This window comes from Jatropha curcas, chromosome 5, assembly GCF_041381405.1.
Source record: "Jatropha curcas cultivar XTBG-Jc1 chromosome 5, XTBG_Jcur_1.0, whole genome shotgun sequence".
NCBI lineage: Eukaryota > Viridiplantae > Streptophyta > Magnoliopsida > Malpighiales > Euphorbiaceae > Jatropha > Jatropha curcas.
Genome location: NC_143155.1, coordinates 435,333 through 451,569, shown reverse-complemented (window position 1 = coordinate 451,569; position 16,237 = coordinate 435,333). Strand labels below are relative to the sequence as shown.

Here is a 16,237-nt window from a genome sequence, read left to right as displayed (position 1 = left end):
AAATTTAAAAAAGAATGTAAAATTAAAATTAATGATATAAGTCATCCAATAGAAACAAAACATAATTTATTGAAATTGTGGAACTTTAGATGCTTTTATATATATATATATATATATTTAAGTTAATTGAATTTATATAAAAATTAACTAAAACTTTTCTTATATATAAAAACTAATTAAAAATAACTAGCTAAAACTATATAAATAAATAAACTAAAAAATAAAATAAAAAAAAAAACCAAAAAACTGCAGCCTTTGGATTTTGATCTCAGGACTTCAAACGTGATGATTTGACTGAAGGCGCACTAGAAAGTTTTATCGAAGTCAGGGGGGCGGTGGCGCACAGGCCCCCGTGGCTCCGGCAGTGTCGTGTGAGGATCCAATTGAGGCATGGCTTTAATGATTAACTGAAGGTTGAAAACGAAGTTACATGGCACTTCCCGACAAAATCCGAAAGAGCACACTGTTGTTACTTGTACGAACAATATTAGCATTAATAAAAATTCCTCGGCTGTTTATTAAAATGTTAGTTGATTTGTTCAGTCTTCTGCATGTGAATTGTCTAAGTCAAATTTTCTCGATTCCCTTAATTATCTATAAATTGCTTCATCGAACATGGTTATGTTAAAAATTTTGAGTTCACATTCGTCCAGTTATTCCTTTTCTTGTACTCTCCTATGGGTTCTAACCTCAGCACCGGTGGAGCTGCGGGCTATTCTACCGTGGATCCTGGAGCTGAGACTATGACTGCACCATCTTCTTTTTCTTCTGTAAGTGTGGAAACTATGACTGCACATTCTGCAACTCCGGCGGCCATAACCTCTGATTCTGCTACCGTGAAAACTACACATAAAGCTCATGTGACTGCTCCGGCTGCTGCAAAAGTTACTGTTGCTTCCAGTTCTTGGGAATATGACGTTTTCTTGAGTTTCAGAGGTGAAGTCAGGCACGAGTTTGTTAGCAATTTGTATAACGCTTTGACTGAAAAAGGGATTAGAACCTACAAAGATGATAGGAGTCTTGACAAAGGGAAAATAATCACTCCCGCACTCCTTAAAGCGATTCAGGAGTCAAGATTTTGTGTCGTAGTTCTTTCTAAGAATTATGGTTCTTCCTCTTTTTGCTTGGATGAACTCGTGAAGATCACTGAACGTATCCCAGATTCAGAGACAGATGCACAGAAATATACAATGAAATGTACAGTTTTGCCAATATTCTACAATGTGGATCCATCTGATGTGCGCAAGCAGACTGGTGAGTTTGGAAAAAAATTTGCCAAGTCAAAATCTAAATATGCTGAGAAGGTGGAGGGTTGGAAATTAGCTCTTATAAAAGCAGGCAACAAATCTGGATGGGATGCGAGAGATAGGTAATCCTTTTCTTAGTACTTTTTTCATGTTCATTTTGTAGTTGGACTCTGAACACTCTGCTTATAATCTTCTTCATTTCTGAGCACCTTAAATTGCATTTTGTCAGTCGTTTATCTTTCAATCAGTCTTTTTATTTATGTTTTTGTTTGACCTTTTCATTCCATCCGTTTCCAATTCTGCAGGGATATTCCTACTCTTATTGATGAAATTGCAATCTATATCTTGAAAAAACTGAGTCGTACGTTCCCCAAAAGAGCTAAAGGCCTAGTTGGAATGGATTCCAGAATAGAGGAAATGAAATCAAAATTACATCTGGGGTTGGATGATGTTCGCATAGTTGGAATATGGGGAATGGGAGGAATTGGTAAAACAACCATAGCTAAAGCTGTTTATGACAGTATATATTGCCAATTCAAAAATTATTGCTTTCTTGAAAGAGTTGGAAAAGTGGCAGAAACATTCGGTCTTCAACATTTACAGGAACAGCTTCTTTCTAAACTATTAAAGGAAGATATCCAGACAATAAGAAACCTGGGTGGAAATTTGGATGCAATAAGGGAAAGGTTACAATATATGCGTGTCCTTATTGTTCTTGATGGTGTGGATAATGGCGAAGAGATGGAAGCCTTAGCAGCGGACCATGACTGGTTTGGTCCTGGTAGTAGGATTATTATAACAACTACAGATCGCAACTTACTAGCAAATAGAGTGGATGAAATTTATGAGCCTAAAGGTCTAAACCATAATGAATCACTTTCTTTGTTCACTCAATATGCTGTCCAGAATAGCTATCCTGTAGATAAATTCATTAAATTCATGGAGCTCTCGCGCCTTATAGTGAAGTATGCTGAAGGTGTTCCTTTAGCTCTGAAGGTTCTTGGTTCCTTTTTAGTTCCCAAGAATGAAAATGAATGGCAAAGTGAATTGCAGAAACTTAAAAAATATCCGAATATAAAGATCCAACAAGTGCTGAGGATCAGTTATGATGGGCTTGATGATCCGCAAAAATATACATTTCTTGATATTGCATGTTTTTTTAACGGGGAGGATAAATCTTATGTGGTGAAAGTCTTAGAAGGCTGTGGATTCCATGCAGATGGTGGTCTGAAGGCTCTCGTTGATAAATGTCTGATTACCATTTTAGATAATAAGATATGGATGAATGGTTTACTGCAAAAAATGGGACGGGATATTGTTCGTCAAGAGTCTCCAAGAAAGCCCGGTGATCGCAGCAGATTGTGGGATCACGAAGATGTGTATCAAGTGTTGAAAGAAAATGCGGTGAGAAATCATTCCCATGAAAGTTGGTTCTTTTATTTGCAACTTGCAATTTTACATGCTTAAATGATTTTCTAAGACTATCTCTTCCCTATATGTGTTGCAGGCGACAGACAATATTGAGGGTATGATCCTGGATTTGTCTAAAGTAGACAATTTAGTTATTGATACCGAAGTCTTCTGGAGGATGAAGCGCCTTAGAGTGCTTAAGATCTGCTATGTTGACCATTCTGGGGGTTTTGAATACCTAACCCAAAATTCAAGAACATATGCTATAAGGCCACCCAAAAAGTCTCGTGCAATTCTTTATGGAGATTTTTCAAAATTGTCTAACGACTTGCGGTGCTTGTATTGGCATGGATGTCCCCAAGATTTGCCATCAAAATTTTATCCAGTGAACCTTGTTGAACTCAATATGTCATACAGCAGCATAACAAAGCTTCCAACAGAAAGCAAGGTATTGTTGTCAAGTATTTTCATTCTGGTCTATATGATGTGAGATTCACGGCCAAGTAGTTTGATTTTCTTTTTTATTTGACAGTGTTTCGACAATTTGAGGTTCATCAAACTCAGTCACTGTCAGAAACTCACTATGACACCAGATTTTTATGGGGTCCAAAAGCTTGAGATACTTATTCTCGAAGGGTGCAAAAGTTTAATACAGGTTCATCCGTCTCTGGGTTCTCTCAAAAGCCTCAGATTATTAAATCTGAAAGACTGCTCACTTCTTCAGTCCTTTCCAAGTGAACTTCGCACAATATCTCTGGAGATTCTCATACTCTCTGGATGCTCACTGCTTAATAAATTTCCTGAGATTAAGGATAATATGGAAATCTTGTCAGAGCTTTTTCTAGATGACACTGCTATACAAGCACTACCTTCATCTATTGAAAAGCTTACGGGTCTTGTTCTTCTGAGTGCCAAGAATTGTAAATATCTTTGGGATCTTCCAACAAGCATTGGACATTTAAAGCATCTGAAGAGTACTTATTTTTCAGGATGCCCCAATCATTACACATTGCTAAAGGAGCTACAATGCCTGGAGAACTTGGAAGAACTTTATCTAGATAAAGTGACAATAAAAAATCCACCACTCCCTATCTGCTCTTTTACGAAGCTTAAAGTACTTTCATTTCGTGAATGTGAGAATTTTCCATTTGTAAACACAGAACAGAGTCTGCCAGAAGAAAATAGAGAGAATTTGTCACCATATTTTTATGGCAGTTTATCCTGTTTAACAAGTCTTGATCTCAGCTACTGCAATTTGACAGAAGTATCAATCCCTAAAGAATTTGGCCTGTTAGAGTCTTTGAAGGAATTAAATCTGAGTGGAAACTACTTTTACACATTACCCTCTCAAACTTTTGCCAAACTTAAGAATCTACAAGTTATTTGTTTGGCAGAATGTATCAATCTTGTCTCAGTGCCATCTCTTCCGCCCAAGACACATTGTGTAGAAGCACAAAATTGCCCAGAACTAGTCAATGTAGCGCCAAGACTGAAGGGATCGTGCAAGAGCTATTTCAATTTTATGAATTGTTCCAACTTGGGTTATGTTTATGGGGAAAAATGTGAGGCTTCTGCAATAAAGGTAGCACTTGAGCTGCTGAAACATCATGTTCGCAAGGTCTGTTACTCTATTTATTTCCCTTGTTCATGTTCTTGATTGATTTTCATAGAACATTCTCTTTCTTGCTCACAAATAAATTTTCTTGATTTGTATGATGCAGGTATCATTCACTGAATTTACTGTTATTATTCCTGGAGGTGGGATTCCAGTGTGGTCTGAGCACGAGCAGAGTCACCCTTCAAAGAGTATCAATCTGCCTGGAGATTGGTACAAGGAAAGTTTGAGGGGTTTAGCTTTTTGGGCTGTTTTTGAAGTCGACGACTATGACTCTGATAATGGTACAGCCATGGAAATGCAATGCGGATTTGAACTTTATTTGGTGCATAACAACTACAAGGTGATTCCTGATACTGGATTTTTTATAAATAGAAGTAGCAAGGTTGTGTCAGATCATTTGTGGTTGCATTATATACCGTCATGTTCATTCAGTACGACAAGGAAGATGGGTAGTTGGACTCAGCTAAAGGCTGTTCTGCTCACTCGTGGCAAAGGCTTGCGGGTGAAAAAGTGTGGCGTGTACCCAATGTGCTGTTTGCCCAATGGGAGAGTAGCTATTTAGAGGATAGTCAAGGCAAGATTTTTTTTTTTTTTTTTTCCTTCACTGGGATGAAAGTTATAACAATAGTAAATAATTTCTCAGTAATTTTTTTCCAAAACCCATGGACTAAAGTAAAGAGGTGAAGCATGATTTTATTGAATGCAATTGCTTCCCAATGAAATATACTCGTATAGGTTAGCTGGTTTTGCAGTAAGGAAATTTTATGCTGAGAAATATACTAGAATGATGAACGTTCTCATTGGCAATTTCTCAAACAATTTTATGCTGAGAGCACTTGATTGAAATAAATCAATAAATCATCCTGTAGTCCATAAGCAATTCACCTAAATCATCCTTACACTCTAGATTTTCAGTTTTCTTTTCCGCCTAATGTTATATCAGAAAATTGAAGGCAAATCAAGAAACGCCTGAACCAGTGATCCACTTGTTATAAAGGCCCGACAAGGTTTGGCCCGTGATTTACAATCTAAGCCCACGAACTAAGTTGGCCAATCGAAACGACGACCTTTTAAAGCGTTTCAGCCGCAACAAAGTTCTCTCGGCTTCTCCATTCATTTGGTCAATTTTCTTTCCTCCGATCCTCGTCTCACAGAAAACTAACCCCGGAATCAGGAGAGATAAATCCCGAGGTTAGCCTTTTTTTTTTTTCCCTCCTGTTTGTAACAAAAACAAAGAAGAATTTATTAAACACACTTCTGAGCTTACTGGTCTCAGTGTATTATGTGTTTTCTTTTGGTGCACGTGCACCACTCGTTTGATGAAATGTTTGTGAGAGAAAATTAAGTTTTTTCAATATTAAACGAAGGATTTTATTATCTATTGTTGCTGAGAAAATGTAAAAATATGAAAAAAATGAATTAATTGTTCAGTTTGTCTTTTTGGTTCTTGAGCATCTTGTGAATTTATGCATTGGACAGAATGCCGTTAGTTGATTCTGTTATATGATCACTTCAATATTGCTGCTTAATGGTTGCCATTACTATAATTGGCCTGGCCAAAATGTGACCTGGTATATATATATATATATATATATATATATATATATATATATATATGATACTAGGGATTTATCTAAGTTTCAAGAATTAGGTCCCATTATATTGCAGATGGCTGCTGGGATCCTTATGTAAAGGTCGTATAACTTTTGAATTCCTTGACTAGTGTGTATCAAATAAAGCTCCAATTGGTCTTAGAATGGTAAGATTAACACTGTAAATTGTGTACGAGGTATGTGTATGTTTCACCTTTTGAATATATATTGTAACTTAATCTTCTCATTGTAAGTTGACTTGTTTCAAAGTAAAAAGTATGAAATTGAGGATGAGAATAGCATGCCACTGATGTTTTCAATGGCTATTTCTGTTTTCATTGTGCGTTTTTCTTTTGAAGCACAGGCAGTGCCATAGATTGGTATTAAATTTTTGTTCATGTTAATAACAATTCTTATTTGGCTTGGTAGCTAATTTCTTTTTTTACCCCTTATTTTTGTCATATTCTCCAGATTTTTGCTTAAATATTACTTGAATCAGAATTTCATGATTTTTTAACCCAGTTTTATAACAATGTGATGGTATAGAGGATTACTGAATTACCCCGTAGAAGCTTCATTGAGACCCTTTTTATTTTCATGATGTTGTTCAACATTGTTAGATACTAATTAAGTGAACTTTTTGTTAGACTCCCTGAGTGCATGGAAATGCCAGATTGATTTGAAGAGCGAGTCATGGAAGATCACTATTCTGTTAGTAGTCCTAGAAGAGTCCTTAGTTTTTCAAAAAGGAAGAGGGGAACTGTATCCTTTCAAGACCCTGATGACAAGCCTTCAGGCTTTGGAGTGTCTGGAGAGCATGGACTAAAAACTTCGGAAGTGTATGGTTTTGTTGGGTCTATTACAACTATTGTCGCTACAGGTTCATTTCTTATAAAACTTCATTATGTTGAAGTTTATGCTGTCTAAAATCCTATAAATATTAGAGCTTTCTTGAATATCTGCATTGCTCTTCCATTACCAAGGAATGGTTTTTGCAGAATGCCTTATCCTGCTCCTGTCCATCTGGATTTCATGAGATTTATAAATCTGTTACACTAAATTAATTCAGTAATATGTTAAAAATATTTTTACATATTTTGTCCTGGTATGAAAATTATTATGCTTTGCCATCCTTAATGCTGTAATATTGTGTGCAATTTGAGCTATAAATGGTTAGTGGTATTTTCTCTCTAAGAATTCTACTCGAGCATGTAGCTCTGCTAATTTCATATTGATTTCTTTTGTTTTGCCTGTGCAGTTATTTTCTTGATATGGGCATATGTTCCTGAACCTTGTTTACACTCGATTGGGATCTTTTATTATCCCAATAGGTCTGTACTATGCACACTATCTTATTTCTTTTTTCGCTTTAGTTAATTTTAAAATTTCTTTGCTCTACCAAAAACACGTTGCTTGCTTGACTAAATAATACAATTAAATAGCTGAAAGTCTCTGAGTGTCAACTTATTTCATCGTCTAAAATACTCTTAATTGTATTTCTGGCAATTTTCAGGTATTGGGCACTGGCCATCCCAACTTATGCGATGGTTACCGTAGTCCTAACACTTATGTTTTACATTGGCCTCAACTTCTTCTCGACTCCTCCTGCAACTTCTATAAGTACAATTTATGGTAAGTTGTGGCTTGTTTGTTGTGTATGTTCCTTGATTTTAATAATTTTTTTTTTTTTTTTTTTTGGTTTTAACCATCCAGTGTCCAAAGTCTACTGGTCCAACTAATGGTAGGCAAAGCACTTCCTAGGAAGTATTTAAATGAACTCTATACCCGGAGCTTAAACTCGAAGTTTCTGGTTAGTAGTCCTAGAAGAGTCCCCTTGGAGGTTGATTTTAATAAAATTTAGTAAACTACAATAAATAATCTAACAGTTTCCACTTATTCAGTAACCGTAGTGATATATGCAAGCACTTTTACCATAGTATTTCACACCCGTAATACCGTCAATTGTTATATGATCATCCGTTGTATTTTGCAGATGAATTCAGCAGAGAACCTGTAAATTCTGTTCGTTCGACCAATGTAGACGAGCAACCCATTGAGCCCATTTCTGATATTGGTATTGATAAGATAAACACTCTCATGTTTACCGATATAAAATGATAGATTCACCTTTGCATTCTGCTTCATATATATTAATTGTCTGTTTTTGTTTCTTAATGAATGGATATGTGAATTTTACTGTTTACTGTTATTGTGAACAACTGAACCATTTGTGTAATTGTTTTTATGGTTAAGTATTAAATTCATAATCAAGTGTCTAAGTGCATGAATTAATGAAAATTATATAATTTATAACCGAGTACTAGTTTGTTGAAGATGGTAATCTACATTTTGTCAAACGAGCAAAGAACAGTCACATTAGCCTTCTTGTGTTGCTTTCATATATCCTAATTCATTCACAACAAAGACAGTCGTTTTCTTTGTAATGACAGGAGGACTAAACTGGGGATAATCGGACTGTCGTTAACGTTTGTCGTTTCATTTGCTAAATCACCGGCTAGTTAATAAGAAATATACAACCTCTCAAATAACTTAAAAAAAATTTAAACTATTAATTTAAAAGTTACAAATAAAATATTATATACAAAATGAATTGTGAATCAAAATACTTACAAAAATATAATAGGTTTAATTTGAGTGAAAATGACTCGAGTTTTTCAAGTAAGAAGTTGAGTGTTAAAATTCTTGTAAATAGAGCTTTCTTTTATTGACCGGACGGTGTAAACAGGATTAGATTTAGCCCAATGGGTTGATTGATATAAATTGAAAAATAAATAATAATTACAAAAAAAATTAATTGTTGCCAACCATAATTTAAAATAGAAAACGCAACTCCTATTTGGTGTCAATTATTAATTTAAAAATGTTTAGAAAAAAAGAAAATTTTGAAAATACATTGATATTTTGAAAATCAGCGATAGGATAACAGAAAAATGAAATGCAACAGGAATAATTTGTAAAAAGTTTATATACATGTATATTCTTTTTAAAAAAAAAAAAAAAAGAAATATATCATAAAAAACAATTTCTAGAAGAATAAGCAATAGTGATAAAGTAACAGTGATTGGCAGACAGGATGACTTAAACCCACTTGATTTGTTAGCCAGCCGCCAAGTGGAATTAGCTAGTGAGAGTGAAAGGTTAGATGAGCTGTTAAAAATCTTTACCTTTCAAAACAAAAGATTTCCAAATCCATGACAACAATTTCTCAACTAAATTTAAGGATTTTCCCCAAGTATCTATCATCTACCCACCAAAGCTCCATTTACCCTTATAAACAAATGTGAAAGGTCCTTAATTACTCCATTTACCCCTATAAAAAATTTTGAAATTTGCATGATTAATATTCAAATTAAAATTTTACTAGAATCAATAGTAGAAAAGTAATGCTTGAATGCATTTTGTAATTCCCAAACATAATACCTAAAAAAGAAGTTCGATGATGAAAAGCGGAATACATAAATTCAATCTGGAATTTTATTGCTTTAATTTTATTGGCACCGTGAACTTTTACTTTAATTCATCAAACACTTCAATTTATAAAATTATACTTATTAAACGCTTCAATTTTTAAATTTATTCTATTGAACACTTCAGCTTGCAAAATTAGATCAATTAAACACTCATTAAAAGTTAAAATTTATTAAAATTATTGTTCTAAAAGTCATGTTAACTATATATCCAGTTAATATTTTGCAAACAAAAGCCAAAAATCCTAAAATTTATTGATATTAATGTCTAAAAATGTCTAATATTATCAAAATTTATAAGTTGAAGTGTTATGATCCTTATGATTTCTAGATTCAAATGATAGCAGTTGGATTTATACCACTCAATTGGAAAAACATATATAAATCTGCAAGAAAGGTACTAACTAACCTACAAGACGGCAGCAAATACTATAACTATCCCTTGTTGGAAACTTTTACTTTAAAAATGATGGCCATCACATTTATATTTAATATTTTCATACTCATATGGTAAATATTCCAACTTAATTTTCACCTTTTAGGGTTTTAGCTTATAATATCTTAAAATTTTCGAGAGATCCGATATATTATTAAAAGTGTTTATTTTTAATAAAAATTGTAACTTCAACGGTATATGATGAATCTCTCAAAAATTTTAGAGTGACAGAGAAATAAAATCTTAAAATTCAAGTGTAATTTTATGGATTAGATCTTAAATATCGTATGCATTTTTTACCATCATTCTCAAAACTTAATTAGCATATTTTCTTGAGTTGAACTTTCTTTTCCTTGAGATGTTAGCATATTTCCAAGTCAACACATACATTTTTTTATGCATTAACAGAAGAAAAAAAAACACTAATTAGAAATAACTCATGTGTGTTCAATACCCACTAAATCATGAGCTAACCAAGATAAAATATTCGACCGACGATAAAAAAAACAATCTTTGGTGTTATATGGGTTAGAAGACAAGCAAATATAAGAGTTCACTCACTTCCTGGAGCTACATACCATTATGTTTATTTTCAAGTACGGAGTTTATATCTCATTTTTCCTTGAAAAAAAAAGAAAAAAAAAACACGTCCATATAAAAATTATTTCCCTGAAATAGAATTATTCAAATAAAATCACTTGCCATCTAAGTTAGGGAATGAAAACAAGTGGGCTATATACATATGGCAACCTAGCTATATGCAATGGTTGTTGCCAATGTCACTTGTTTGACTAGAATACAAAGTTAAAAGAGACAAAACCAGAAGCAACTTTTCATATTGGTGATATGTTAGATTAGATCGGGTGTACTTTACCCAATACGGTTGGACCAAACCGATGGCTCACCACCTAGTCAATTGAAAAATGGCACCAACAACATCAATTAGCTTAGCTTCAAAAACTGTCTTTAGCCAATGTGTGAATAACTACTTTGTGTAATCCATAAGAAACCCTACTTGAAATGTTCTGGTCAGTTTCTGGTCTTCCATTTATATATGCTTATTATATAGAAATAGGAGGAACAATGTTCCTTCCAGTATTACATTCTTTTATTTCTACCTAATTGCGTAAAACGACATGGCAGCAATATAAAACTAAACCTATGCCTTTATAAGGTTGCATTTTGTCTGCAATTTGTCAGTGCACCAAATAAGCAAAACACAAAGAATAGGTTAGTTGTGTACGTATTAACTAGAAAGAAAAGAAGAAGAAGAGGGTGAAGAAGAAGAAGGTGAGGATGATGAGGAGTACGGCACCAAGCATTAGACTTAGAACCCTAATTCTGGTGGCTATGGCTTGCCTTATTATGTTTCCGGCATCGGTCGACTGCTTGGTTCGACACTACAAGTTCAATGTGAGTACTTAGTTATTTATTCAACTATATTGAAAGTGTTCATGGGTACAGAAAGCTAGTTATTTTCAAAATTTAATGATTAATGCACGTAGTGAAGAAAAAAAAAAATATTTATCTCGCAACGTATGATCAAATTTGAAGTTTTTACAGTTTAGCAGCATTCTCCCTTTCGTATTAAAATTTTCCGGGTAAATAATGATTTAAAAAGTAAAATTTTCCATAATATATATTAACTAGTAAGAAGGATATAATACACAATAGCATTACTTGCTTAAGTGACTATATGTAAATAAGCTACTAATACAAGAAAGTTGTAGCTGTAAATGATGACAATTAACAGCTAATTACCTATTTACTATATATGTTCTTGGTTGGTAGTCTTTTCATCTTAGTCATTTTCTTACATAACTAAGCAAAAATTGCATATTCTTGCATACTTTTCCTTGTCTTTATTACTAACAGTTTTGTTTTCTTGACTTCATGTCATATCATGTTTATCAAGAAAAGCTTTTAATTGAAGTGACTGAACAACATCCTTAATTAGTATAACATAGTCATTAAAATTAGTACAATCCTACCCTTTCTCTAATTATGTACATTACTTAGAGTTTATTCGACAAAATTAGCTGTTTTAGTAGTTATTAACTGTTTTTTATGACGTTTAGCTGTTTGCCGTTTAAATAATTTTTCACAAAATGTTAAAAGTTATTTAAACATTTATTGTGGAAGAAAGCCTTGATCCAAATTATGTTGGGTAACTAGTGAATATACCTTTTCTGCAGGTGGTGATGAAGAAGGCCACTAGATTGTGTTCGTCTAAGCCAATTGTCACGGTGAATGGCAAGTTCCCTGGTCCCACCATAGTCGCAAGAGAAGATGACACTGTGCTTGTCAAGGTGGTCAACCATGTCAAGTACAATGTTAGCATCCATTGGTGAGTGTATATATATATATATATATATATAAATATATATATATATATTAATTTTTGGTGGGTAATAATTAGTGGCAACTAACAGCTAAAAATATTGACTATGATTTAATGAATTTTGAAATTTTTTTTTTTTTTTTTTTTTTGAAAGGGGAATTTTGAAAATATTGTTTGAACTAAAAATAGTTATAATACCTACTTCGTCCGATAATTTTTGTTCTTTTTTCTTTTTTCAGCCGTCTCAAATTATTGTCCCGTTTTTCTTTTTTAAAAATGAATAATATTTGAAATTTATTATTTTATCCTTATTTAATATATTTTTTTGTCAACAAATATAATGATCAAACTACTAGATTGTCATTAATTAAATCTTGATATAAATAAAATTAACATATCAACCTTCATTCTTCCAATAAAACTCCATTAAGTCAAATGTTTGATTAATTTCAAAAATAATATAATACGGATTACTTAAATTTCATGGATACTAACATAAGGGTATATTAGAAAAAATAGCAAAAATTATAGTTTAATCATATTAACTAAATTTTTTTAATTCATGTGCAAATCAAACTAGAAAACGGATTATGCGATGAATGGAATATTCAATTAGGTTAAGCTCAAAGCCAAACTTTGAAACAAACCCTAATTGGAATTTACATATTCTCTTAATTACAAAAGATTTAATTTTTGGTGGATTAATTGCGTGATAAGTATTGATATATGATTGTTACTTGTAATTTTAGGCATGGAATTAGACAATTGAGGACTGGTTGGGCAGATGGCCCAGCATACATAACCCAATGCCCTATCCAGCCAGGGCAAAATTATTTGTACAATTTCACCGTGACTGGCCAGAGAGGTACTCTTTTGTGGCATGCTCATATCCTCTGGCTGAGGGCCACCGTTCACGGTGCTATTGTTATATTGCCCAAGCGTGGTGTTCCTTATCCATTCCCTACACCCCATAAAGAAGAGGTCATTGTACTAGGTGAGCTTAATTAACTAATTACTCAAATTTAAAATTACAAGAAATATATATATATGATTGTTTATTTTGTAAATGATTTAAGTTTTTGGTGTTGTAGGTGAATGGTGGAAATCAGATGTTGAAGCTGTGGTCAATGAAGCTATGAAATCTGGAGGAGCACCAAATGTTTCAGATGCTCACACCATCAATGGCCATCCAGGACCTGTCCCTGCTTGCCCTTCACAAGGTAAAATATCTTCGGGCCAAAACTCAGGGTTGGAACTTGGAATCCTCTCCAATACTTCAAAAAGAAAAATAATTATTGAAATACTTAGTTTCAAGTAGGGGAAAGTAAAACCACCGTCCAAACCGAACTTATTCATTTCAATTCAGTTCAGTCAACTATTTAAGGGAGGTTCGGTTTGTCGGGTTAGTCAGTTTGAACTGAATTTGTTGTTTGGTTCAAGTCAATCTCATAGAAATCATCGGTTAGCTTAAAATCGAATTGAGATAACAAAAATCAACTGATTCGGTTCAAATGTCAAAATCAATTCGATTCCAATCAGAAAATTTTGGTTTTATATTTTCAGCCTTGGTTCGATTAGGTTTGAATCAATCCACCATATGTGCACCCCAAGTTTCAAGCATTTCTTTTCTGCAACTTAAATTCTTAAAAATAGAAAGTCAAATTGAAAATCTTAACTTCATTTATAATCGTTATGAGTTCAAACCGTACCAATTTAAAGCATTATGAAATGGACACCTCCATGGTTGAACTGTTTATTCACTAACCCCAATTTGAAATCTCTTCCATACTTGCATACATATATATATATATATATATATATATATATATATATATAATACCTGCTCTTAAATCTTAACCTTTAATTTTCTTGAATTGCAGGAGGTTTCAACCTACCAGTAGAATCAGGAAAAACCTACATGCTTCGAATCATCAACGCCGCACTTAATGAAGAGCTTTTTTTCAAGATCGCCTGCCATAAACTCACAGTAGTAGAAGTTGATGCCACTTATGTTAAACCCTTCAAAACAGACACAATAGTAATAGCCCCAGGCCAAACCACTAACGTTCTTTTAACCGCAGACCGTACTTCAGGCAAATACCTAGTCGCAGCCTCCCCTTTCATGGACGCCCCAATCGCAGTAGACAACGTAACTGCCAGCGCCACCTTACACTACTCCGGCGCTCTTTCTTCTGCCGCCACAATCCTCACCGTTCCGCCACCGCAAAATGCCACTCCTATAGCAGCAACTTTTGCTAATTCTTTACGTAGCCTAAACTCTAAAAAATACCCAGCTAATGTCCCATTAAAAATCGATCATTTCCTTTTCTTCACCATTGGGCTCGGTGTTAACCCGTGTGCAACTTGCGCTACTGGTAATAGAGTTGTGGCGGATATTAACAATGTAACTTTTGTTATGCCAACGATTTCTCTTCTTCAAGCCCATTTTTTTAACATCAGTGGAGTTTTTACCGATGATTTTCCCGGCAACCCGCCGGTGCAGTTTAACTATACGGGGACACAACCGAGTAATGTTCAGACGAATAATGGGACAAGACTTTATAGACTTGCTTATAATTCTACTGTGCAGATTGTTTTACAAGATACTGGAATGATTGCTCCTGAGAATCACCCGATTCATTTGCATGGATTTAATTTCTTTGAAGTTGGAAGAGGAGTTGGTAACTTTAATCCCAAGAAAGATCCAAAGAAGTTCAATCTTGTTGATCCTGTTGAAAGGAATACAGTTGGAGTTCCTTCTGGAGGATGGACTGCTATAAGATTCAGAGCTGATAATCCAGGTATAGATTGTTCCATTATATAAATAAAATGTTAGATTTTACTTTTTATATTAATTAATTTTTGTGATTTATAAAGAGCGGTTCAAGTGGTAAGACACGCTTGAATTCAATCTATAGAAAAAATACTTTTGAGGGTTAGTTACGAACCCTGAAACGAGATTAATCTTATATCTAAAAAGATACTGTGAAGATGGTTAGAAAATTAAAAATATATATATATTATTTTTTTTTTTTTTTTTTTTTTTGGTTATAGGTGTGTGGTTCATGCATTGTCATTTAGAAGTTCACACAACATGGGGACTTAAGATGGCATTCGTCGTAGACAATGGAAAAGGCCCTAATGAATGTCTTCTACCTCCTCCTCCTGATCTACCCAAGTGTTAAGAGAATTTCAAGAGGTGGATATACAGATTTTTCTTTCCACAGAAGAGAGCAAAGACTGTTAAAGGTTAATCTTCCATTATAATAATAAGAAGAAGAAGAGTTCTTTTGAGCAAAGCTGAAATTGAAGTCGCCAAGAGTAGAAATAAAACAAACCTGGATATGTTTTTCTTTTTTCTTTTTTCTTTTTTCTTTTTCACTATTCATTATTGTTTGCTGCATTAATTAATTTTCAAAGTCTAGTATATTTCAGGGATGACTGTAATTATTATACATGTAAAGCATAAACTGATAATCAAAATTTTCAAAATATTTACAAACTTTTATCCTTTACTTTATTATTTAATTGGTAGAGCAAACATTTTCGAGGTAAAAAGTTGAAGTATTCACAAAAGAGTTCAGAATTGATATATGTTCAAAAATAATTATTTGTTTCAAATTTAATATAACATTTATCTACCCATGAATTATAAAAATATAATTTTATGCAATTATTATTAAAATATAAAATATTCCATCAAATAAAATATGAAAATGTAAAAATATTTTATAGGAGTTAATTTTACGGCAGTAATTATTAATTAAATTAAAAAATGAACTAAAAAGTTTTCTACAACTACTTTAATCTAGATCTTAAACTAAATAAATAAAAATTACAATAATATCCATAATATAAATTTGAGTGAATTTAAATAATATAATAAATTGGTAAATGCATTGCGCTTAATTAGGGAAGTGCAACTTTCCTACCCATATCTAAGGAACTTACTTATTTTGTGTAAAGGAAGTTGGATAATTTACTTCCTAGGAAGTAGAATTAATAATGCAAATCAAATATAAGCATTTTATGCACTTTCCGGAAATTTTAACTTCACTAATCAACTTACCCCCAATGAAACATCACCTAGTCACGCTTTTACTTA

General features: G+C 33.2%; 3 protein-coding genes across 5 annotated transcripts; all 3 read left to right on the top strand.

Annotated features, from left to right (window-relative positions):
- The first annotated feature begins 353 nt into the window (after nt 1-353).
- Nucleotides 354-4,934, top strand: LOC119370409 (TMV resistance protein N-like). Its single transcript, XM_089721688.1, has 5 exons — nt 354-1,369; nt 1,553-2,651; nt 2,755-3,105; nt 3,190-4,275; nt 4,379-4,934. The coding sequence occupies exons 1-5, from the start codon at nt 678-680 to the stop codon at nt 4,835-4,837; spliced, it is 3,687 nt and encodes a 1,228-aa protein (XP_089577814.1). The 5' UTR covers nt 354-677; the 3' UTR covers nt 4,838-4,934.
- Nucleotides 4,935-5,302: 368 nt separating this feature from the next.
- On the top strand, nt 5,303-8,138 carry LOC105630765 (phosphatidylinositol N-acetylglucosaminyltransferase subunit P). 3 transcript variants are annotated; one of them, XR_016320929.1, is made up of 6 exons: nt 5,303-5,466; nt 6,515-6,747; nt 7,126-7,198; nt 7,381-7,499; nt 7,581-7,677; nt 7,861-8,138. XR_016320929.1 is itself a non-coding variant. In XM_089721694.1 (6 exons), the coding sequence occupies exons 3-6, from the start codon at nt 6,561-6,563 to the stop codon at nt 7,983-7,985; spliced, it is 504 nt and encodes a 167-aa protein (XP_089577820.1). In that variant the 5' UTR covers nt 5,308-5,466; nt 5,944-6,034; nt 6,515-6,560; the 3' UTR covers nt 7,986-8,138. The 3 variants fall into 3 exon arrangements, 2 of the variants coding, with proteins under 2 accessions (XP_012068104.3, XP_089577820.1); XM_089721694.1 differs by lacking the exon at nt 7,581-7,677 and adding an exon at nt 5,944-6,034 and having other exon boundaries at nt 5,308-5,466; XM_012212714.4 differs by lacking the exon at nt 7,581-7,677 and having other exon boundaries at nt 5,307-5,466.
- Nucleotides 8,139-10,872: 2,734 nt separating this feature from the next.
- On the top strand, nt 10,873-15,634 carry LOC105630757 (laccase-4). The gene is made up of 6 exons (XM_012212701.4): nt 10,873-11,204; nt 11,987-12,138; nt 12,882-13,126; nt 13,224-13,352; nt 14,013-14,933; nt 15,187-15,634. Exons 1-6 carry the CDS (start codon nt 11,088-11,090, stop codon nt 15,315-15,317), a joined length of 1,695 nt encoding a protein of 564 aa, XP_012068091.1. The 5' UTR covers nt 10,873-11,087; the 3' UTR covers nt 15,318-15,634.
- Nucleotides 15,635-16,237: the final 603 nt, after the last annotated feature.